This window comes from Panthera uncia, assembly GCF_023721935.1.
Source record: "Panthera uncia isolate 11264 chromosome B3 unlocalized genomic scaffold, Puncia_PCG_1.0 HiC_scaffold_1, whole genome shotgun sequence".
Taxonomy (NCBI): domain Eukaryota; kingdom Metazoa; phylum Chordata; class Mammalia; order Carnivora; family Felidae; genus Panthera; species Panthera uncia.
The window spans coordinates 28350593-28375464 of NW_026057582.1; the positions used below are offsets into that span (position 1 = coordinate 28350593).

At 47.8% G+C, this 24872-nt stretch overlaps 1 protein-coding gene across 5 annotated transcripts in view; it reads right to left on the reverse strand.

Moving 5' to 3' along the window:
• Window positions 1-5487: 5487 nt before the first annotated feature.
• The window catches only part of DCAF4 (DDB1 and CUL4 associated factor 4), a 32375-nt gene continuing 12990 nt past the window's right edge, over window positions 5488-24872 (reverse strand). For all 5 annotated transcript variants that reach the window (XM_049612517.1, XM_049612516.1, XM_049612515.1 and 2 more), the window contains 13 exons: window positions 24579-24675; window positions 22350-22453; window positions 21771-21928; window positions 21003-21085; window positions 19648-19750; window positions 16975-17118; window positions 15963-16012; window positions 11493-11572; window positions 10120-10215; window positions 9910-10007; window positions 8721-8894; window positions 8302-8416; window positions 5488-6558 (listed from right to left, as the gene is read on the reverse strand). In XM_049612517.1, coding sequence (XP_049468474.1) covers window positions 6365-6558; window positions 8302-8416; window positions 8721-8894; window positions 9910-10007; window positions 10120-10215; window positions 11493-11572; window positions 15963-16012; window positions 16975-17118; window positions 19648-19750; window positions 21003-21085; window positions 21771-21928; window positions 22350-22453; window positions 24579-24667 — 1488 coding nt within the window. In that variant the 5' untranslated portion in view covers window positions 24668-24675 and the 3' untranslated portion in view covers window positions 5488-6364. The remainder of the gene's footprint in view (window positions 6559-8301; window positions 8417-8720; window positions 8895-9909; window positions 10008-10119; window positions 10216-11492; window positions 11573-15962; window positions 16013-16974; window positions 17119-19647; window positions 19751-21002; window positions 21086-21770; window positions 21929-22349; window positions 22454-24578; window positions 24676-24872) is intronic.

Here is a 24872-nt window from a genome sequence, read left to right on the forward strand (position 1 = left end):
TGCTTTAACTTCATCAGTAAATCTTGCCTCTTTCTAGTCGATAGGAGAGTAGCTGGTGGCTTTCAGAGCAGAAGCCAGTGAGAGGCATGTTTCTAGAGTGGTAGTGTTTGGCCGTTAATACCTCAGACTGTGACTTTAACAAGAACTTAAAGGCATAGCCAAATACCACGAACCATGATAGGGGTTTTCATGTCATGATGATGGGCTGATTTTCCCCCCAGTTTTTAGACAGATGGCTTCCTCCAGATGTTTGCTAACTGGGAACCTAGTGGCTATTCCTTTAGAGAGGATAACTGACGCTCCTAGAACTTTCTGGCGGCGAGGGCTCCACACAGGCTCACTGGCCCTGCCATTGCCTTGTACTTGGGCTGTTCGTCAGAGCTTTCCACAGCGGGTGGGGCCAGCTGGCCCCAAGTAGGCAACCCGTGCCAGGCAGTGGCAGCGGCTTAATGACTTGGGTTCACAGTCGTAGCTGTGGGGCTGCAGTCCCGGGGAGTCCTCTCACAGGAGACTATGTGTTGCTATCAACCTAGGGAAACTCTGGGGAAAAACTGTTTTCTACCTTTTTATCTGTCACTTCCCTCTTCGTTCCCCTGCCCGGTCTTCTCTGTTCCACTCCCATGTCCATCCTCAACTGTCTTCCTCCTTCTCGTGGGCATGACACTCTGGTCTTACCAGCACCCAGATGAAGAAACAGAACATATCTGCCACCGCGAGAGCCCACTGTCTTGGCATCTGATAGCACAGATTAGTTCCCCTCTTTTAGGGGGTGGCTGCATAAAGACTTTTAATACATTCCTGGTTTGGGGTGCCCGGCTGGCTCAATTGGAAGAACATGCGACCCTTGATCTCAAGTTGTGAGTTTGAGCCCCAAGTCAGGCATAGCGATTACTTAGAAAAAACAAATTTCTGGCTTGAAGGATTTGCTCCGAGGTGGAGGAGATGGCTGGGGAAGCTGTCTCCGAGAGCTGTGATGAAAGGCTTCAGCTGTGGCTGAGAACCAAGCGGTCTCCGAGGCAATGGGATGCAGTGGGACCCTTACACATTCCTTGGGTTTCTCTCTGCTCCTTTGACTTCCAATATACAGGTGCCAGTTATCTGCCAGGGACTATGCTAGGAGCTGTATATGGTTGATATTCTCACAACCATACTGGAAGGCAGGGGGTAGTGCTTGTGTTTTACAGCTGAAGCTACTGGCTCAGAGACGTTCAGAAGCCCAGGGCCGCCTGGCTAAGGAGACTTGAAGCTGGGGTTTGAGCACAGGCGAGCCTCCTAACTGCCGTACTGAGTCTGCACCCCATCCTGCTGGCATTGCAATGTAGAGAGAGTGTCTCTTCAGTTTCCTTCCTCCTCCTTGAGCTGAGAATTCTTTTGCATTTCCAGATAAGACAGTGACCTTAAAATAGTAGCAGGTACCTTTTTTTTAATCAGAGCTTAACTTTACATTTAATCATTTCCATTGGCCCTCAGAGGTTCTCATGATAAAGGAGAGTAGTGCTTCCTTGTCACTAAAAATCAGAGAAACTGGTTTAGAGATTAAGCAAGTTGATCTAGCCTGTACCAATGGAGCCAAGCTTCCCAGTTGTTGAAAAATTAACAGTTTTTCTTAATATTTGCATTTTCAATTTCACAACTACCATCAATGGGTGGGGTAGAGAATTGAACCCATGATGGTATTTATCATGGCTTTTATCACCAATGGACTTAGTTTTAGAATTTGAGTTTTACCTTCCGTTAAATTACACCTGGTGCAACTTTTGTTATTATTTTTTTTTTTTTTGTATCTGGGAAAGTTATGAAAACTGATGTGCAGATGGTATGGGGTATATAGGGTTAGGGAAGGTGTAATTTAGGGAGATGCTCATGACCAGCACCATCTTTGAAACTGCCATTTGTAGATGACAGCATGTCTTTCTGGGTCTGGTGGACTTTGGTGGGCTGTGTCCATCTAGAATGTTAATACTGAGTGACTTCACCCACTGCCATGATTTCAGCTGCCACTTTATCCTGATATCAAATCCTTAACTCTAGCCTGAATCGCCCTCCAGGTTCTGGCTCCATCCCTAGACCACTCCCTTCCATTTCCCAGACACCATGTCACCTCAGTTCTGGCTGCCCTGGGCTATTGGCAGCATTTGTATCTGGGTGCCTTTGCTCTGATTTGGGCTTCTGTAGAGCAAGTCCTTTTTGCTCTTGCTGTAGCTGCTTCTATTCAAATGAAGCCAAGAGTGCAAGCAGGTGGGTGGGAGGAACAAGCCAGGAGAGGCGAGCAAAGGCAGGCCAACCAGTCCGGAGGTCACTTGTAGGGGACAGAGATGGCTGGTCTTGAGGAAAGTGGACAGAAGGGAAAATTAGGTCAGTCGCCTGGGTGGCTCATTTGGTTAAGCATCTGACTCTTGGTTTTGGCTCAGGTCAGTCTCATGGTTCGTGGGATCAAGCCCTGTGTTGGGCTCCACGCTGCGTGAGATTCTCTCTCAAATTAATATTAGGGGTGCCTGGGTGGCTCAGTCGGTTAAGCATCCGACTTCAGCTCAGGTCATGATCTCGTGGGTTGTGAGTTTGAGCCCTGCAACGGCCTCTGTGCTGACAGCTCAAAACCTGGAGCCTCCTTTGGATTCTGTCTTCTCCTCTCTCTGCCCCTCCCATGCTTATGCTCTGTCTCTCAATAATAAATAAACGCTAAAAATTAAAAAAAAAAAAAATGAGTAAATATTAAAAGGGGAAATCAGGTCAAACTGGACCCAAGACCTTAAATTTCCAGGGGAAAAGTAAAAATCCCATTCCTTTAAGCACAAGGGGCCTAGTAGATTCTCAGACTTGAGCCAAGACCCTGCTGGCTCTGTCATTTATTAGAAGACTTGGAACAAGTCACTTCTATTTTTCTTCAGTATATTGGAGTGACCATCACCTACTTCACAGGGTTATAAGAATTAAAAGGCAGTGATGTTGGCAAAAACTGCTTATTCCGTATAATGAACGCCTGGTTGTGGCAAGTGCTGGGAAATCTAAGTTTTCTGGAGGTTTCTGAGACTTAACTGGGACTTTTACAGATGGCAAGGGGCAGTACGGCTAGCTTGGAGGCCCAGGGGAAGGTGGATCTTGAAACATTTGTGTCCTGAGGCCAGGCGGGAGGCAGAGATGGGCCAAAGGGGTAAGGCACACATGATTTAGTCTCCAGAGGCCATTTTATTGTAAGGCACAAGAAGCCTCTGAATGCAGGGATCTAGGAAGGTCACTCCCACAGCAGGGGCCATGCGGTGGGCAGCCTGGAGAGGCAGACACGGCACCATACACCAAAGGAAGGGGAGGCGAAATTCAGCCTGCCATTTTCTTCAGAGATGGCTTACTGTGGAGGATTCAGACCAGGACAGATCAAGGGCTGACCACTAAGTGTGGCTAACTTGGTCTCAAAGACCACTTCTGGGGACCCTCCTAGGGGGACACCAAGCAGGCTGTCTGTGCTCTCCAGAACACGTTGGGCCAGCTGAATTCAAAGGTGGCTGCACAGCGAGATGGGATGTGAAGCAGGTATTTACCTCATGGCATTAAAAAATATATCTCTATTTGAGAGAGCATCTTAAGCAGGCTCTGCAGAGCACAGAGTCTGGCCTGGGGCTGTCCTACCACCCTGGGATCATGACCTGAGCCAAAATCAAGAGGACACTCAACCAACTGAGCCACCCAGGCACCCCTCGTGGTCACTGTTCGCTCATCTCTGTTTGCTAGGCTATAAGCAAGCAAACGCCAGGCCACGTAGGTAGGAGTTCGTCATAGCTCAGTGCTGCCGCCCCCACCACCTGTTCATTCTCTACTTTTGGTTGTCACCTGGGAACAGGGCAAAATGCCCCAAGACACCTGCAAGTGAAAAATGCTTCACTGAGACTATGTAATGTACTCCTCTCTGGGATACTATGTCACAAGCAAAGAGACCAAAATACTTCTCAGCTAAGTCTGACCTCTTTTCATATAACCTAGACCAAATATATTAGCAGTGACTGCTAACCAGAGATTAAGAACCAATTTGCTGAGTTGAAATTAGAGGTTTTAAAGAACCACCCCCTTCCTTTTAAAAAGCCTAAGAGAAATTAAAATGATTGACCAACAAGAAACTTTGGCTATGAAACGGGTGTTAAATAAAGAGTTTAGAAGTTTAGAAGGGATGGGGCCATACGTGTCAGAACTCACCTGGTATTCTCCTGAGGGGTCCTATTGTCTCCACTGTTTGGGGGGAGATCAAAGTTGGGTTGAAGAGCCACCCATGGGCTCTCGGCTCCACAGAAACAATGTAGAACTGTGAGGAAAACTGCATTAGATGAACTGGACCAGGGATTTTAAACTGCAGGTCCTGCAATGAACGAACCGGTTTAACTTTGAACTTGAGGGGACAAAAGTATGAGTGCATGTTAGGTTCATGGCTCAGCATTTATGCTTAGTTGTGCTCTTGGGCAGGGGCACACCACCAAAGTTACTCCAGAAGACCCCACAGTGATGGTGGCCACCTGAACTCTTCAACTGTGTATGTAATTTCCTGGGACCGAAGTGCAGGTCAATATGCCAGGGTTGAAGAGATACAGGGACAAAGTCTAAATAACTAAACGCTTCAGAATGCTGGTAATTAGTAAGCTTATCATTGGTGAGCGCCAGAAAAATTTACCGGGTGATCAAACGTGAATGATTAGCACTGCACGCTCCCATGTGCGCCACGCCCCTTCCTGATTTCTCGGCAGCACTAGCCGTAATACCCAAGTACTGTCGGTGACTACAGGTGCACGGGCAGCACGGAACACGGTCTCAAGTCTTCTAGTTCCAAGTTCCAGTTCCTGCTGAACAGGTCTGTGCGCGCAGGCCTCTTCACCTGTAAAATGATGCTAATGATTTTTATTACTACTGCTGTAACTCCTTTGTGTGTTGTTGTAAGGATCAAGTAAGATGGGGGAAATCTTTATAAAATATGAGGCACTAAAAATATTTTTTTAAATATAGCATGTAAATAGCTCACCTGTCAGATGACCAACCTGATACGCTCATCTTTTTGGGGGGCAGATTTGGTTTTCTGTATATTAAATTGTACTGGCAGGAAACAAGATGTAACTAACACTCAAGGGAGTAACTGAAGAGTTTAATTGAAGTTCCTGGGCTAGCAACAGTGAGGTGCAGTTAGTAGGTCTGAAGAGACAAGTAGAAGCTGCTGGAACGTGCAGAGCTATGTTCTAACAGGGGCTGCGGCCTGGGGTGGAGGAACACAGCAAAGCCCCCCACAGCCTAGCAGGAGGGGAGCTGGGGAGCCTGCTGTTGTAGCCCATAGGGGGTCAGCTTCTTGAGGCACGCACCTCAAGCAGGCACAAAAAATGAAAGCTCTCTTGCAAAGCCATCGAAGCTGGTCTCTACTCCTCGTCTAAGATCTGAGTAGACGTTACTGCGCTGGCTCGTTGCTGTAGTGGCCAAGCATCATGATCTTCTAAACCGTTGACAGAGCAACACACTACGCATCGTTCTTTCTGGTTTATTGTTCGGTAGAAAGACAGGCTCTTGAAAACTTTGTATAAACAGCTCACAAACTGCCTCTCCTAGATTACAAAAAATGAAAACCAATTTTCTTTGAGATGAGGCCCATGAAGCTGCCATTCAAATCACCATAACAGGAATAGGAACTGTTGTACCTAACATGCTGGGAGGTGCCTCAACAAAGGCATGCATGCTAGGGCCTGTTTAAAACTTCTAGCATCTAGAAAGGTCCATTTTTCCTCCCAATGCCTATGAATGGTAATAAAAGGGGGATCCAAGATCTGCCACTGATGTTGAATGAGTCTGAGAAGGCTTTTTAATGACCACCCCCCCGCAATCCAGCCTTCAATCTTTCTCGAGAGACTCAGAGAAAGGACTCCCTGCTTCCCCTTCTCCCCAGCTTTCTCCAGTCCAGGCGCACACCTTTCTGGGACCCAAGCACTGACTACACTAACAGTCTCACCCAATCCCATTACCCTTCTTGAAAGGGCTTTTGGTGAAAGAAAACTTCAGTTACTGCCAATCTTCAGCCCTTAGCAGAGTTTTTGTTTGAAAAGGGCTGGGGCGGAGGAGAGGGGAGTGGGGCACAGGCTATTCTAAGGAATTCAACAGGAAACAAGTACCTTTTATGAAAAGGACTTCTGAGCTCTCTGAGCTCACAACTTAACTGGAATAACTTTACTGAAGTGTCTCCACTTAAAACATAGCACCTCTTCCCAGCAGCCGGATGGATGGGATCTGTGTACACAGAGCACCCATTTAAAATGCCCTCACTGGAAACAGGAATTGTGGCAGAGGCATGGCTGCTCCTCACTCCCGTAAGTCAAGTCCACATCCCTCTGGGTTGCACCCCGTGGAATCAGTTGTAGGAGAAACAGTAAAGGTCCTGCTGGACGGCCATGAGCAACCCTGGGGCTCCCCGGAAGCCCCCGAGCCGAGACGAGAAGGCCACACTGGGGATGTCAGACTTGGAGGTGGGGTGTGGGGAAGGTATGGTTCTCAGCAGGCAGGCATCATGGAAGCTCCAGATTCTCGTGTAGCAGTCCTGGCCCACTAAGAAAGAGGGAAGATACACAGCAGGTTAGTGAGAGGATGCACAGAAGAAAGTGTATACATGTGGACATGGCTTCTCGCAATTCCTAAGGCTAAAAAGGACTCCACGGGACCCAAAGCACAAATGCAAATGGAAACTATTTCTGTCGATAACGTGTACTTCTTGAAAATCAAAGTTCCAGGTCTTCCTGTGCTCTACAAGCACCACCAGTTGCAGGTATTCCAAGCGACCAAATACGTTGGCCGGCGACGCCTCGGATGGTGCCCCAGGCATGTCGGCTAACAGGTGGGCGCTCTGCTTCTCTTGTCAAGGGCTGTTCAAGAGGGTGACTGCAACTGATTTCCTGTTTGTGAAATAGTGGCCAGGAAGACCTCTTCACTTTAATACATCCCGGGGACAAACCAGGTGATGACGCTCCCCAGAGCTTTTTCTAGTTTAACGAAATTTTTTTAAACATTAAAAAAAAAAAAACTTTTTTTAAAGTTTATTTTGAGAGGGCGTGAGTAGGGGAGGGGTGGAGAGAGAGGGGCAGAGAATCCCAAGCGGGCTCCTTGCCGGCAGCGTGGATGTGGGGCTCAAGCTCTTAAAACTGTGAGCTCGTGACCTGAGCCAAAACCAAGAATCGGACGCTCAACTGACTGAGCCACCCAGGTGCCCTGTGCTGTTTCTGGTTCGATGGCTCAGTGTGTCAGACCACGTAAGTCTTTAGGGCCCAGAGCTGTGAGGGATGTGGCACCTAACAACCACTGGCTGCGGCAGGCCAGACTCGGTCTACACTACTGGAGAGCTTCCGAGGAAAGGAGGGCAGACCTTAGGGCTTCCCGGATTTCACATCTGTGCCTGTGGTCGGCCGAGACCGTGCACTGCCTCGGCTGTGGATGGATTCAGGCCGCGCAGTTCACCGATTACTGCAGCTAGCCCACCTACCCAGGTCTGCCTCTCAACGGGGCTTCTCTCTTTTATATTATCCAGAACACAGAAGTTCTTCTTAGATGAAAACTTATGGAAACTAGGCCTAAGCAGGAAGCTAACTGCTGCTGGCGGTGAGAGTAGTAAATCAGCCTGAGAAAGTCCTAACCAAGTGACGCTTCTTGGGTGTGGGGAACAAGTACATTCTGTAGGCATATTTGCAAATGTGAGGACTTGTCAAGACCAACAACGTATTCCTTCTGTCAAGGGCCTACTATTTAATTTGTCAAACCACTGAGCTTTCATGCTATCAGAACATTTTGTAGCCCATAAACTCAAAACCTGTGATCAACCTGTAGCTCCTTTCAAAGCAGCGGCTAGACATTTCAGCTCCTGTTCTGCAGATCATGGATCCCCATGGACAGTGTTAAGGGGACCAGGAACCAGTGCTGTTACAATGACCTTAATTTCTTTTCTCAGCATCCTCTGCTAGAAAGTGAGCTCAAAGAACAGGGAGCCCAAGCTTTTCAACAGGATGGGCTAAGGGTCCCACTGAATGCTGACCAGGTGGACACCCAGGTCTCCCAAGCTGCTATATTTTATTGCACCTAACCTGCCTGTTACTGAGGTGATGTTGTCCCATTAACATGGGGACAAAGGGCTGTCCAACTGGTGGATGTTTAACTGCTGCTTACTCATGTCCTACTCTACGTCCCATCTGGTCCCCCTGACCTCAGGAGTCCACAGTCCCAAGTATTCAGTTCAGATTTGGAGTAATTTCCCCCTCTGCCGTTTTATTTGACAGGACAGAATATCTCCCCCTCCCTAGGTACCTGCTACCACGATGCCTTCTTCCTCATGCACGTGCAGGGGCAGGTAGGCGTACTCGTTCACGTGACCTTCGTATTGCCTTATACACTTAGTGGTTCTCAGGTCCCACAGCTTGATCTGTGGAAAGCACAAGGGGCCATCAGAAAGAGTCTGGCAGGCACACTAGCGAACTAGGCGCGGAAGCCAGGGAGGACAAGGTGGCGTCCAAACACCTCTCCAGGTTAGGAAAATCTTAAGTTTCAAAAGCATCAAAACCAGTTTTGTGTCTGTCTAGATCGGTCTGGGCTCCCACCTCTGCACAGCCCACAACTGCCTTTCCCTTGCTACTGTCTTGCATGAGGGTCTCTTCTGAAGAGCCCTTCATCTGGCAGAACTCTGGGCCAGTGGCTGCAGTGGCCCGAAAGAGTCAGTGCTACCCTACCGTTCCCGCCATGTCAGATGCCATCAGGTTTTGCTCTTCTTGGAGGATCTGCACAGAGGTCACTGCTGAGTCGTGGAACAGGCGGGTGGCCTTCCAGCCCTTGCCCTGATTTCGACAACGCAGATCAATGGCAAAGATCTCCCCAGAACGACAGCCATTAAACAGCAAAGGAGCCTATGGAAAAAGGCACTGGTTGGTACCTCCTCCTCTAAGGCTGGGAGGGGTGTGCCTTCCAGAACAGAAGGCCTGTCTCGCACCCCGCTCCCAGCCCCTGGATCAGAGGTGTGGGTTGATGGCTTGGTGGGGATTTGAGCCTCAGGGTAGCTGGAGGAGTTCCTTAGGAAAGGGTAAGAGAACTGGACCCCACGTGTCTTCCAGTGTCCTCCCCACTGGCTGCACTGGACCCTTAGGCCTCATTCTGTGAAGCCCATGTGATGGTGCCCTATCTCCACCAAGGAAGGTCCTTTGTGAGAAGCGAGGGTGGGAGTATGGAGTAGGAGAGATGAGACATCCAGGGAAGTCATGGAGTCCCAAACAGAGGGCAGAAGGCTGCAGAAACATGAAACATGCAGAAACACTTCTGTGCTTCCAGAAGACGGCAGGTTGGCAGTCTGCACACTCCTCCAGGCTTTTAAACAAAGATGGCATTTTTTAACGGGGGAAGTCTCTGAAAAGTAGGAATGACTAGAATTTTGTTAAAATTTAAAATATGTAAATTGAAAGCTAGGTATGAGGCTATTTAGTGTTATGAATTGAGACTTTATTTATATGTCAAAAAAATTACTTGTCCTGATGGCTAATCCCAGTACTTAAGAAGTACTAACAATTCATTTAAATAGGAAGTTGTTTAAAGCCAGTTTAGGCAGCTTCCTGCCGTTGGTCCTGTCCCTGTGCTTTAATAAAATCACCTTTTTGCACTTAAAAAAAAAAAACCAAAAACCAAAAAAAACCCAAAAACCCAAAACCCAAACAAAACCAAAACCAAAAGCCAGTTTAGCCAGGCCTTTCTGAATCAGCCAACTTTCCTCCAGTGCACATACAATCACCAAGTAAACCATTAATCCTCTCTGATGTCCTTTTTTCCCCTGAAAGAGAGGGACAACCAGATACCACACAGGAATCATTTTCAGTCCAGCACAATTTCCAATCTTGGGAAACTTTATACTGCCCCCTTCCCAATCCAACCAACCATGAGAGCAAACTGCTGGGCCAAGACATCGCTGCTGGTCCCAAATGACTGCCGGTGTCCTGTCACCACGTTGGTCACTAGGACTCGCCGAGACAAGCCTGACAGAAATAGGGATGGGGCAGAGAGACGAGGATCACTCACAGCCTGGACAGGGAGTTTGAAGTCTGAAATTCTTTACGCTGGGAACCTGTGGAGTCAGTCATGGCTCACCTGTACTGAAGCAGTTATTTGCCTGGATGTTCAGGGACCATGCACAGGACCAGGCCCCAGGGATCCGGAAACTGCAGAGCATGCCGGGCCGTTCTCCTGTTGATGGGAACAGTGACTATAAAGGGTCGCTGCCCTGGAGGGACGAAGATCTCCTCTCTATGCTGCCAGGCCAGTGACCACTAGTTCTGGGAAACCTCCAGGAATGACTGCTCAGAAGGATCTATATCTTGGCCCCATTCTGGGTTTTGTGGTAGCAAAAAAAGAGACACTCCACTGGGGTACCTGGCTCAAAAGTGGTCATTCTGATAATGAGCACATCTTTCCCGACTTCCCAGTAGTAGCATTAGAACTACTAACTGCCATCAGAAAAGCAGTGTAGTGTTTTTACAAGAGGGTTTCAATCCCACATCACACTATTAGATGTGTGATCTCAAGGAAAACATTTGTAAAATAAGCTTTTAAAGTGATAACAAAATTGATAACAAATTCCAAGTATATAGTTTAATGAGTTAGCACAAAGTAAGTATAGCTATACCATCATCTAGGTTAAAAAGCAAAATATTCCAGTACCCTTGATAACCTTCCCAATTACCATCTCCCTACTCTTCCTTAAAGAGAATCACTCTCCTGACTTATGACACCATAGATTAGTTTTGTAAGGCAAATTCTGAACCTCTCTTTGCCTCACTTTCCTCATCTATAAAACGGGATAACACACGCTCCTGCCACGCAAGCTTGCTGTACAATGAAACGGCAGGCAGCGGGCTAAGTGTGCCTCATACCCTCCACGTAACCTGCTGCGGTAGGTGTTCTCTTCACGGAGTTAAGCAATCTGTTCAAGTTGGTAAGGGGCAGAGCCGGGACCCACGCCAGGTCTACCCGAAGCCCTGCACTCTTAAGAGGTCTGACCCTCGTCTAACTGATCCTAATTCTCTGAAAGACTGAAAACTTAATATCCAGAATGCTGCCAGGAAGGAGAAGTCCAACTGCCTTCAGGCACACAGAATGCCAACATCCCCAGCAGCACCTGCCATGCTTTTCTGCATGGTCCGTGCAGGAAGCCCAAATCAATACTCTGATCTCTTGCACTCATTACATACTCTTCCTAACTGTTCTGGCTGAGGGGACCCCAACGAAGGGGTCAATGGAGGGGTGTGTAAAGATGCACCTGCTTCTAGTACCAATCCTGGGTCCAGTTTACAGAATCCTACTGTGCTTCTATAGGCTGTCCCCACCCACTCTGCGGTCCCCACCCCTCCTGTCCCAACCTTCACCACGGAGTCTACACCGTTCTTGTGACTGCAGCTCCTAGGAGGCAGGGACCAAGACCTCCTTCAGAGCACCTCCTTATCCAAAGGAAAAGGCCCCGGTACCTGGGTGACTACTGACAAACAGCGATGCTGGGAGCAGGGTGGCACAGCCTGGAGTCTCTGCGATTCCCATGAGGCACAGCCTAGAAAGCTGTTAAGGGCAGTCAAGTACAAGGCTCTCCTCTGGGAAGAGAATGGGCATTAGTACCCTTCAAGAAACTGTAACGCCGTGAGCCAGATTTAACACGCTTACGTTTTCTAGATTTAGTTTGATTTTTTTTTCTTTAAACTTTTTTTTGAAGTTTGTTTACTTGAGAGAGAGAGAGAGAGAGAGAAAGAAAAAGAGCAGGAAGAGAGAGGGAGACACAGAATCCGAAGCAGGTTCCAGGCCTGAGCTGTCAGCAGAGCCTGACACAGGGCTTGAACTCACAAACTGTGAGACTGTGACCTGAGCCGAAGTGGGACACCTAACCAACCGAGCCACCCAGGCACCCCAGTTTCCGATGTTTTAAAAGGAAAAATATGTCACAGTTAAAAGACTCTCTGACCCCTCCCCAGTCCAACGCTTCCCCTACCCAGAATCCCATTCTAAAATTGGTCTGAGGTCTGGGCCATGCTCTATTTCCTTAGAGTATCTTCTACAGCTTTTCCATCTTGCTGTCTTCTAGATTCATCTGTATTGAAGCTTGTAGCTCCTGTTCCTTCACTTTCACTGTGGATGAATATACAATTCATCTGCTGATGGGTACTTAACTTGTTCTGTTTTTTTTTTTTTTTTTTTTTTTTTTTCTGTTGCTGGAATGAGCATCCCCTCCAGTGTTCCTTTGTCCTTCTTCCATATGTGGGAGGCTGCTTTTTTTTTTTTTTTAATTTTTTTTTCCCAACGTTTTTTATTTATTTTTTGGGACAGAGAGAGACAGAGCATGAACGGGGGAGGGGCAGAGAGAGGGAGACACAGAAGCGGAAACAGGCTCCAGGCTCTGAGCCATCAGCCCAGAGCCCGACGTGGGGCTCGAACTCACAGACCGCGAGATCGTGACCTGGCTGAAGTCGGACGCTTAACCGACTGCGCCACCCAGGCGCCCCTGTGGGAGGCTGCTTTAAAGCAGTGTTTTCTTGAACCCACTCTAGGAGTTTGATTTTATGCTACCACGCACTGCATTCACGCAAATAACTGAAACAGAAGTTTTAGAAAATATTTACTCTTACTAAATATGGAACCGATTATTTTCTAGTCTGTTTCATTAAAAAAAAAAAAAAAAAAAAAAAGTGCTGCTCACGAACGGATCTAATGGCCCACCGGCAGAGGTCACGACTTGCAGTTTGCAAACAGGCTCTAGTGTCTAAACCCAGTGTGGAACTGTGGGGTCACAAGGGGTTGCAACTTAAAGGGGTCTTATCAATTTACTTACACCAGCAGTTTCCCCCATCTGCCGAACCGGGCACTATCAGACTTTTAAAACTTTTGCTCATCTGAACGGGTATAAAGTGACATCTCATTTTAACTTGAGTTTCCTGGGCTACAACTGGATGTGCTGATCCATCAGATCACAGCCATTTGGGTTTCCTTTCCTTTGAACTGCCTCCGCATGTCTACCGGGCCATCTGTCTTCCGACTGCTCTGGCTCCTCTCCCTTCACAGGCAGAATTTTCTCGACAGGAGTCTGTGTTTTTCTACCTCCTTGCCCTCCTGTCACTCTTCAGCTCACTGAAACCCAGGTCTGACACTCCTCTTCCAATCAGGTGTTCTCCCCAAGGTCTCCAGCGAACTGTTTCTCACTCTCATCAACACTTTCCAGTCTTGCCTGTGGCCACACGACACTTTCCAACCACACGCTCCTTCGTGGCCTCCACAACCGCCCTCTCGGAGTTCCCTCCTCAGACCTTCTCTTCCACCTCCATTCCCTGGCCTAGATCCTAAGCCTCTTGGACGCATGCCTCTCCTCCACTCCTGCTCATCCATCACACCCTCTCCCCTGCCCTCAGTCTTGCAGCAGCTCTCTGCCTGAGGTCTCACCATTGCCAGTCTCTTGCCCACACTGCTTCGTAAGAAATACCTCCATGGCCACAATCTTCTAGAACATTCCAGCAGCCAAGGCCCCACCTTGCCAGAGACATCAGACATCAGACCACTTACTACTGTGCAATGTGCAAGCTCCCTCCTGCTGCTTCCTTCTGCTGTGAGCTCTGTCCCCTCCTTTCTGTGTGGGATCACCTCCAGGAAGGCCACCCTAATCCCTTTCTCCCGCTTGCATCCAATTGCCCCACAGACTCACTATACAGACTGAGCACCTGCTGCGCTGCCATTTCTAGCACCTTGCACAGGGATCGCATATAAACTCAACAGATTTTGGAGGAATGAACACATACCTCAGTGAAAAATGTAAATACCTGCAAAGCAATCAAGCAACATTACTGATTGTCTGAATGTGTGATGTGTACACATCACACTGCCTTGGGTGGTAAGCCTCATGTTAAATATAGCAGTATGGAGAGTGCTGAAGCCATAAATAATAACACTGGAGCTGGGCAGCCCAGTGTTCTTTAGCCCTTCCTAAAGAAACCTCTTTTCCTTCTGGGTTTGGAGGGTGAGGATGCGGGGAGGGAGTCCCTACCCAGATGCACTTTCAGTTACTAGGACTAAGACCCAGGTTACCCTTAAACCCTATAGGATACTAACGGGGTCAGTATTAGATTTAACCCTTTAATAGGCCAAGGGTTATTGAAAAGCCCAGTTAAGTACAACTTCGATCGAACCTCCCACCGTTCTTTGGGGGGAAAATGCAGAGGACAGGTCTAAAAGAGTTCCAGGACCCTCCGCAGAAGCAGCGGGTGCACAGAAGCCTGAAGATTACCTGAAATGATCACCAGAGGGCAAGTAGCTGATGAAGCTACCACAGACCGTATCTTTAAAACCAATTATATGGATTTTTATCCTCTCCTTAGCCTAAGGAGAGAAACATGGGAAAATGTTATCCTGTTTTAAGATCAGAAATGAGAGCAAGGTTGTTTTCTCTCCTTTAAGACTTGGTCTCTTCTGTCCTCTTGTAAGATCACAGTAACAGGTGGCCTTATCCTTCCACAGAATCCCACCAAATGAAAGCCACATAGAATTTTCGATTTACAGAACACACACAATTTTGTGTGTCTTATATAAAATGTATAACCAGAATCTCTAATGTTTTTAAAATAGAGTGTTTTAAAATAAAATAAAATGTTTTAAAAACAGAGTGCCGTGGGGATGCCTAGGTGGCTCGGTCAGTTAAGCATCTCACTCTTGATTTCAGCTCAGGTCATGATCTCACGGTTTGTGAGTTTGAGCCCTGCGTGTGGCTCTGCACTAACAGCACAGAGCCTACTTGGGATTCTCTCTCTCTCTGTCCCTTCCCCACTCACGCTCTCTCTCAAAATAAATAAAAATAAAAAAAGAGAGACAGAGTGCCATAGAACAAACTAAAAAACCCCAACAGGTTCCAATTTTTTGAAACCATTATTTGTTGAGGACCCATGATGTGACAAGCACTGTGCTAAGTGCATTCACAGATATTAACTAATATTAGCCTCGTGACAACTCACGAAATAGGTGTTAGGTACAATGAGTGGTCACATAGTTTCAAGAACTCATTTATTATGGAAATGAACCAAGGACAAGACATATGAATGTGTGGCTTTGGCTCAAACAATATTACTCTCAGAAGCACGAGACAGACAGGTGTCTTGTGCGTCAAGAGCCCTCAGGGACTCCAGGGGAAGGGTCTAGCTAGCCTGAAACTACGCTCCAGTGCTCCTAGTAGAAGAACCCTGATCGCTCTCTGAGAGGGAAGAGGCTACAAGAAGAGGGCTCTAAAGAAGGCCATGTCTGGCAGGGACCCCAGGCACAGAGCCCACACACTCATGTCCAATGCCAAAGGAATCCCTTTTACTGATGTACGCCCTCAGCCTTCCCCCGCAAGGGGTCCAGCCCACCCTCAAACCACTGCAGCTCTGAGTTCCTCCTCCTTCACCTCAGGAGGATGTGGGGTTTCTGCCTAAGGCTTTACTATTCTTTTACAGATCTTTTTTTTTTTTTTTTAATGTTTATTTATTTTTGAAGGAGAGATAGACAGAGTGTGAACAGGGGAGGGGCAGAGAGAGAGGGAGACACAGAATCCGAAGCAGGCTCCAGGTTCCGAGCTGTCAGCACAGAGCCCGATGTGGGGCTCGAACTCACGAACCACGAGATCATGACCTGGGCTGAAGTCAGACGCTCAACTGACTGAGCCACTCAGGCGCCCCAGTTCTTTTACAGATCTTAACAGTGATGGCACATAGTGACATCAATGTCACCCTGGGACCTCGACTACTTCTCTGTGCTCCATGGGAATCTTTGTTCTCTACCTAGCGGCAATGCTCCTTCCTAAAGGGTGAGATGTGCACACAAAATGGTGCAGACCTCTCTGGCCCCTAGGACGCCACCTCACAAACCCCACAGACACTCAGCTCCTCATCAGGGCCTGGCCTGCCCACCAAACCTCTTCGTCTGCCAAAAGATACAGAATGTGGGAATCCAAGTGATTCAGCGAGGCCCAGCACACAGAGTTCACCTGGTGAGGAAACACACAGCAAGACAGAAAGACTGGTTTGACTGCCAACTCATGGAGAGAAATAGACAATGCTTGCCTATGGAATAACTAGTAGGGATACAGACATGGGGCTTCTTTCTTCAGGTCTCACTCCTTTTAAAGACGCTGGAACAAGCGTCAGAACAGGGAAGTTCCCTGCTCCACCATGTAGCACCTTGAGAGGAACAGGGAGGAAGTAACCCCCAGGCTTTGGTCCTTTGTCATCAGTATGGACCTCACAGTGAGACATCTAGTAACTTTCTGATTTGGGGACGGGTTCTCGGCAACAGAAGGGGACAAAACCCAACTCTGAAAGGCATACTGTATTTCATTTCATTCAGAAACCATTTTCAACCTGTATCCATCTTGTGGCTCATGTCCCAAATGAATAGAATGTCACACAGCTTTTTACACATGCAGCCATCACCCAAGTGCAATTTAAAGGTTGCTCCCTAGACGGCAAGCTGTGCTGTATTATATTTATGTAACCTCTCATCTTTATGTATATTCTATTTATGTAACCTCTTTTTATTTATGTAACTTCTGGGTAGGCCACAGACTGGCTGAGTGACTGATGTACTGGAGGACTATCCACAAAGACTACAACAGCCCACTGCCAGGAACTCGGTGCCTGGCATAGGCTCCTTCGGGTCACCTCGATCCTCTGGAGGGAAGGTCTGTATAAGCAGTTAAAGAAGCCTCTCAAGCCTAAAGAAGCCCAACTATTGCTTCTCCCAACTATTGACAGTTATTTCTCTTCTAAGATAAGAAACTCCTGAGGCCCTTTTCTTCCCTTATAGGTTATCAAGATCTAAAACTCCATTTTCTCTTGGTAGAATGAGGTACCCAAGGTTCTCTCCTCTACTCTAAATTGGGCCAACTACTGCAGGCCCCCTGCATCCAAGGCAAAGGGGGTCGCGAGACTAATGGGAAAGGCAATGTACCTTCCGGTTGGTGAAGTAGAGGTTTTCGTGCATATGCACCTTGAGCGAGGGGGTCTTCAGACCACGCAGGCTGATGATGCCATACTTGGAGCCTCCGACTTTGACATCATTCACCGTGAAGAGCCGGTCACTGTTGGTATCGGCCTGGAGGGGAAAGGAGACCATAGGTGACCTCCCAGGCTGAGCCAGGTGAGCTGCCTAAGACCACCTGCCATCTGTCTTAGATCCCATGCTCTGAGCATTTTCACTTGGTGAGTGCTCCCACCCATGAGGGAGCATGGAGGTAACCTGACTTGCACCTACTCAGTCCAGCTGTCACTGGGCAAAGCTAACAGGCATCTGATCTCGCAGTCCAGGAGTGGGGGTGAAGGCGATGAGGGGGAACTGTCAAGAGGCATGAGGTCTGCACAGTGACTCCACTCACAACTCGGTTTGGCAGAGTCCCTACATCCATCCGGAAGAGCCACATGGTGACACGCAGCCATCATGAAAGCCATACAACGATGTGGAAAATGCTAGTTATAACTGTGAAGGGGTAAAAGGAGGAAACAAAACTGGATTCCCATTACATGGGCACTTTTCCCCTCAATGAGATACAAAAAACAAAAAACAAAAACCCACTGCATTGTAGGAAAAAATTACAATAGAAAATACTACAGGGGCGCCCAGGTGGCTCGGTCGGTTAAGTGTACAACTTTGGCTCAGGTCATGATCCCACAGTTCTGAGCTTGAGCCCCACGTTGGGCTCTGTGCTGACAGCTCGGGGCCTGGAGCCTGCTTTGGATTCTGTGTCTCTCTCTCTGCTCCTCCCCGCCTTGCACTCCGTTGCTCTCTCAAAAACAAATAAATGTTAAAAAAAAATTAAAGGGGCCAGGCCTGGGTGGCTCAGTTGGTTAAGCGTCCAACTTTAGCTCAGTTAATGATCTCACAGTTTGTGGGTTCGAGCCCCGCATCGGGCTCTGTACCAACAACTCAGAGCCAAGAGGTTGCTTCAGATTCTGTGTCTCCCTCTCTCTTTGCCACTCCCCTGCTTGTACTCTCTCTCTCTCTCTCAAAAAGAAGTAAACATAAAAAAAAAATTTTTAGGGGCACCTGGGTGGCTCAGTCGGTTAAGCATCTGACTTTGGCTCAGGTCATGATCTCGCGGTTTGTGAGTTTGAGTCCTGCGTTGGGCTCTGGGCTGACAGCTCGGAGCCTGGAGCCTGCTTCCGATTCTGTGTCTCCCTCTGTCTCTGCCCCTCCCCTGCTCACGCTCTGTCTCCCTATCAAAAATAAACATTAAAACAAATTAAAAAAATTTTTTAATGTAGTTAATAACTATTTCAAAGCAAAACCCTACATATTTAAGTGTTTTATGTATACTTATAAATACAACATACACACATACATGGGTTTGGATGTTGGTGAAACTGTATTCACTTTGCAAATTTACTTGGAAAGCACAGTTTCCTGAAGAATCATGACAGAGACTGGAATCAGATCTGAAAAGCTGATCTCTGGGTGGCAAAGCTCCCTTCCCAATACTCTGGTCACACAGCCAGCCAGTCACGTCTAACCCTGGGTGACTGGGAAGATCTGGGCACTAGTGCCAGCCTTGTGTGAGATGAAGTAGGAGGACCAGGGGCTCAGGCCATACTCAACAGCACAGGCATCACCACCCAGTTTTATGGAAGAACCCCAGGGAAGGAGCTTCTGAGGGGAAAGTACTGCAAGAAAGTTTTCCAGCGATTCAGGTCAAACTGTGCCCCCAAACACACAGGAGAGTAAAGCCAGGAGAGAATACAAGTCCTGGAATACCCCTTGCAGAAGGGCTCTCCTGTTGAGGTCTCCTGGGGCAAGACCTCAAGGGTGGGCACTGTCGCTTCAGATTCCAGTCCTTTCAGCAGACCACCAGGCTGAGGTTCTCTATTTTGTGTCCTTCTCGAATTCTCAGCTGTCTCCTGGCCTCCAGGAAGGACAGGGCTTACAGGACAGGCCATGATCTCCTGTGGCCTCAAGCTTCTGGTCTAACTCAGTGGTGTATCGCCTTCTGTTTGCAGTGGACTCTCGGTCCTCTGCCAACATTTCCCTGAACCCTAGGTTCCAGCAATCTCTGGCCTTAACCTTGGCTTCCAGCCCAGGTCTAACCTAAAGCAGAGAAGATGCTCTGCTCCCTGTAAAGGACGTGACAGAGCTGTGCTGGACGTGCAGGTCCAGGAGCACAGACCCTATAGGACCCTGCCACTGAGGTCAGAGCCAGCAAGCAAGGGAATAACACATAGTCGCTACTAAAGGATACTGGTGCTTCAGGTCTGACCACCAGATTATGCCCAGTATAGAAAGGATTAGAAGCCCCTGGTCCACTGTGTACCTTTTCAATTTGCAGACAACACACCAAAGGGAAAATTACGTTGTGACAGTTCTCAATGTGGGGTGGGCTGAGGCTCTCAGATTAGATGACAAGAGCTGTAGTGGGGGTGACGATGGTCGGCACAGCCTGCCCTGCCAGCTCAGCGCCTGCCAGCAGGTAGCCAGTAGGCACTGGTTAGTACCATAAAACCAAGAGGACACCACTTGCTTTTGTGGCACTGGCTTCCGCACGGCTAGCCCCAATGAAAGCCAATGTTAAGCCATGCAGTGTCCGGGGACAGCAGCTATACCTCTGGCACCCGCAGGGCGCTCCCTCCCACTCACCAGTATGAGGTTAAATCGGTCGCTTGCCAAAGCGGAGGGATCCGAGCTCTGAATCTGGACCTTTTTCCTCTGCATGCAGCTCACTCGCAGCTCATGAGCTAAACTGCAGAGGGAAAGAGGGACGGGGAGGGCATGGATGTCGTAACAAGACACCCGTGAAGCAGACTCAGAGCCTCTGCCCTGGCCCACACCCTGGAGACCGCCTCCCCTAGTCAGCCACTTCTCCTCCGAAGTAATTCTCAGCAATGGAGTTGAGTAGGGTCCTAAATAACCTCAATTGTAGAACTCTTAGGAAAACTAAGGCCAAGAAATGGGTGGCCCGTTCACAGGGTCAAAGGAAGATGAATTAGACCAATCTGTCTTTGGATCATCTCGTACAACTCTTTCTTGGATCATCTAGTACAACTCTTTCTTGAGACAAAAAGAATTTGCCTGAAAAATGCAAGAAACAGCAGGCCAAAGAGCACCCAGCTAGCAAGAACCAGGTATGGACCCCCTTCTCTCTCCACATCATGGCCGCAACCCCACTAAGAACAAAGCATGTTTTAGGGTGAACAGAGGTATTTCTACCTAGACCTTTAATTCCTTTCCCTCTCAGGAGGGAAATTTGGAGAGGCATACCCGACCCGACTTGGCAGATACCTCCTGCATGGCTGGCCTTCCCTGAAGGGGGCCTTGTTCCACGGTAAGTGCTATAAGGCACTCAAACTCAAGCTGTTTCTTCATAACATGAGTTCCGTGCACAGCAGGGAGACAGCAGAATGTAGGGGTTAGGAGCTCAGATGTTGGGAGTCAGACAATTCCACCCTTTCTAGCTTTACCTTGAGCCAGTCAATCAACTCTAAGCCTCAGTCTCTTCTGGAAACTGGGGGAAATATCAACCTAGCTCACAAGAGTTTTGGTTAGAATTATATCAGACATTACAAGTGTATAAAGTTTAGAACACATACATCTGTTTAATGCTCTATTTTGGGTGACAACTTGCTGGAAGAGGAGAAGGGAGCAGAAATCTCATGGGAATGAAGCTATAGGGCCTCCTATTACACTAAAAATGATTTCAAGTAACACAGAGGAAACATCTTGAGAAATTTCTGCTCAGTATCTCTGCCTAGATCCCCTCTCTCTCTTTGGCTTCCTACATGAGCCACTTCCCTTGCTCTACAGAGAGAATGCTTCACTCAGGGCTGGTTTTAGCAGCAGAAGGCAGGCTGTGAGCTGAGCCCCCCTCTCCCAACTGTGAAGACTCCTTACAGAGTGGTTATGTACTCCCTCCTGACTGACTTCTTGGACCATGGAAATAAGAAATAGGAAAAGAATATTCACGAAGGAAACTTAACAACGAGGCATTGTCTTACCGGCAATAACTGGTGGCATTGAGAAAACCCAGCTTGTTTTTTTGGAGCAATGAAGATGCATTAAAGCCCATCCTGGCTATTTTCTAAATTAAAAGAGAAGAGAAGAGTAATGAAGTTTTATGTTATGGGATAATGGAGAATGTTTTCAGTTCCACAGGATGTAATGAAAAAGCAAGCGTACTAAGTTGGCAGAAACTATATGCATAAAGTTCTAATAGTCTCCTCTTCTTGGCAAGAGGAAAAGTCCATCACAAGAAAGAACGTGTGAGCTAGGAATTTGGTTTGGTGCCCACGTCCAGACTCCCCATCAATTTATGCCTGGGGAGATGAAGCCACCCCACTAGTGAACACAAGAATGGCACTGGTCACTCATGTCTGCTTTCTGTTCGACTACTAGTGACCCGGGGGCCCCCATAAACCACTGAAATGTGCTGGGATGTAATCCCCAGAAGGGATGCAGGAACTCCTCATATCCAAACCATATCCCTCGGTTTTCTATTTAAAATATACAAGTACTGAAACCATTTCATGCCACTTCCCAAGATTCTTCTGAGAAAGGACAAGATGTGAGAATCACTGATGAAACTTTGCAGATAAGAAAAGGGGGGTGGGAGATTTCTTGCCTTCTTACTCGCTTCATCAGATTACTATGGTGGAAGGTTGATGTCACATTCCCTGAAGTGCACCATGCTAAGTGTTACAGAGGCAGCTGCTCGGCACCTCCTATCAGCAGTGGATGGATGTGGCCATCACGAGTGTGGAGCCCACCTTTTTCTGCTTGTCTTCTTCCTCCAGCAGCTGCAGCCTTTTGCTTTCCATCTCCTTGTGCCGGATGCTCTCCTTTGTGAGGGGGTTGCAATTGTTATGTCCGGGGAGCAAGCGGAAGTAGCGCTTCTTTTCCGGGTCAAAGTAATACCCTGGAAGATCTTTAGTCAAAAAGAAATGAAATCCACTTAGACACTGCACTGACCTACCTATGAAGGAACCCAGTGATCTGTCCACACCACCCCTTACAGATGCCTGTCTTTTCTGAGGGGCAGGAGGTGGGCTAACATTGTCACTCCCCGTCCGATGCCCATTTCGGTCCTGCACTGGCGGAGCCATTTGCCTCAGAATCCCCATTCCTGACACAGTCAGGATGTTTAGTCAGTGTTTTAATTTGCTCCAGAATTTCCTCCAAGCCGGGAACGGGCGCTGTTGACACACACGGAGTTCACCCACATGCAAGCGCAGACACACATGGCTAAGAAGCGCAGCCAAAACAGAACCAGATGATGAGGCAGGATGAGGTTTCATCTTTTCTACAGGCAGGGACACAGGAGGTCTACCATCCAGCAGACGCCTCACCTGGCGCGGAAGAACTCCCAGCTGTGCCAGATGAGGTCGATGGGGCCTCGTCATCATCGGCACGGCCAGAATCCTGTGGGCTTTGCTGTGCCACTGTGTTACACCTGTTGACACACAGTCACAATAACTTGCAGTGAGGAGCTTGAGTCCCAGTCATTCTCTGACTGTGGGATCCTGCTGGGGTCAGTCAAGGCAGTTCCATGGCCTTCATTTCAACCCTCTGATTCTTCTGATTGCCTGGGGAGCTCTGACCTCTCTTTTCCTGGAAAGCAGTGTTACCTACTACAAATATACAGAAGTCAGGGCAAGGTTTTGGTTCCTCATCCTTAACAGGACACGGGTCACAGTAATTCCCTTTCCTTGTCTCCTCATGTGAACATTTTGTGAGATCTTTTCAAAATTTCCAAATGAAAAGGGGAACAGAAATCTTTGCCAATGAGAATGTTACCAGCTGGGCTCATCTGTCAGCTCAACAGCAGTTACAAGGCCAGGTGCATTTCATTCTTTATTGGATTCGGCAGTACAAAGGGTTTAAATTTTACCTAGCTACACAAGCTTACAGATGGAGAAACCGGGGTTCAGGGCACAGAGGTGATTTGCTCAGTTAATACTGGGATAGAGCCATGGTTTAAACACCTGATTTGCAAAACTACAAGCAGCTTCTGTGGCAATTACAGGCTGAAGGATATAACGATACAGCAAAACACCTAATTTTAGAATCCTGACAAAATCCACTTTACAATCAAGAACTTCCTGCCTATCCCTCAAAGGAATACAAACTGAATCACTAGGCTGAAGGAATGAAAGAACTTTCTCTTCTGTCTGTGAATTCTAACTATGCCATTTCAGAGAAAATCATTTGCTCTCCCTTTTTATGGCCTGGACCTTTCTGAGGCAGCTCATCTGGCTGCCGCAAGAGAAGGATTAAGCATCAAGAGAAGGATTAAGCATCATGACAAACGTCTACATTTCTAGTCCAAGGAATGCTGTTCCATTCTGTCTATGGAGCCCAAAAGGTGGCTGCCTGGCGTGTTTCCACAGTACCTGCCAGGAAGAGTAGTGCTCTTTTTGCACAGATCACATTTCGCTGCACATTGGACTCTTGTGCAAAGGCCCGGGGCCCCCAAAATATCCATAGCTCTCCTTACAAAACATACAAACACTGGGCACCGTCCTGATCTTTCCACAATATGGGTCAAGTCTGGGATTCTGGCTCAGAGTCACCGATTTTATCCTGCACCTAATGAGGCCCACCATGTATGAAGGGCCTGCTCAGAGGCAGGAAGCCCATCAGAGGCTTTACATAACAGTATTGCAAACCTTGTACTAGCTCTCTTGTCCAAGGGTGACTCAGAGTGAAGTAACTTGCCCAAATTCACATAGGAAAAAGCAGAGTGTCAAACCTAGACCTTCTGATTCCAAAGCCCTTGTTCTTTTCACAACACTTTGGTGGTTTTTATTACTGTTTAGGTTAATCTCTTCTAGAGAAGCTTCTTGGTATCTGGCATCTTCTGACCCTGTAGTTAAGACACCTGTCCAGGTTAGAAGGAGGTCTGAAGTACGGCAGAATTTTGAAATTGGCATGCAGGCTTTCTCTGGTGAGGAGGGGGCTGTGGAAAGATTTCTGCATGAAAGAAACACAGTCCAGTCCCAGAACAAGATGCCCACCTACAGCAGGATAAGACACTCCCCACAGCTCAAGGCCAACAGGACTTCTGGCCATAAGAAAAATAAGTTGAGAATGGAACATGTTTTACGCTGGGGACTTTGAGTACAGACTAAGTTTTACTTTCTAAACTAGGTAGTGGGTACATGACATTCATTGTATTATTCTTTACACCTTTTTGTGTTTATTATATACAATATTACATATTTAGCCTTTCTAAGGACTTAGGCTAAATGAAATTAGGTCTCCGGGAAGCTATTTTCATTGGCTAGAAAAAAAGAGAGAGAGAGAAAAAGACTGCAAAACAGAAAAATGGCTCTCGAGTTCTATCTGTTAAGGTCTCCTTCTAAGCCTCTGGCTAATACTCTGTACAGAGGTCATGGTCACTCTCAGAAGAAAAGAGTCCGGCCATATCTCTTAACTACTCAATCGGTGGTGGGCAGGCTGACCTGCAGCAGTGGCACTGGGCCCTGGCTCAGACCCTGCCTTTTGATGAGAACCCTGTGACTCCCGCTCACGGACAGGCTGCACGTGCTGGGGTGGCACTGGGCAGCAGCACTTGCCTCTCGTCAGAAACGTGTTGTCTGAACCAAGGGTTCTGCTGGTGGCCCCTTCGCACACGTCTTCTATTCTGCCTGTTGTTTTTATGCATTTCTGCTCCTAAAAGAGAAAAAAAAAAGTTTACATACAAATATGTGTGTGTATGCACTTCTCTGTTTGTTTTAACCTTTATTTATTTTTGAGACAGAGAGAGACAGAGCATGAACAGGGGAGGGGCAGAGAGAGAGGGAGACACAGAATCTGAAACAGGCTCCAGGCTCTGAGCCATCAGCCCAGAACCCGACACGGGGCTCGAA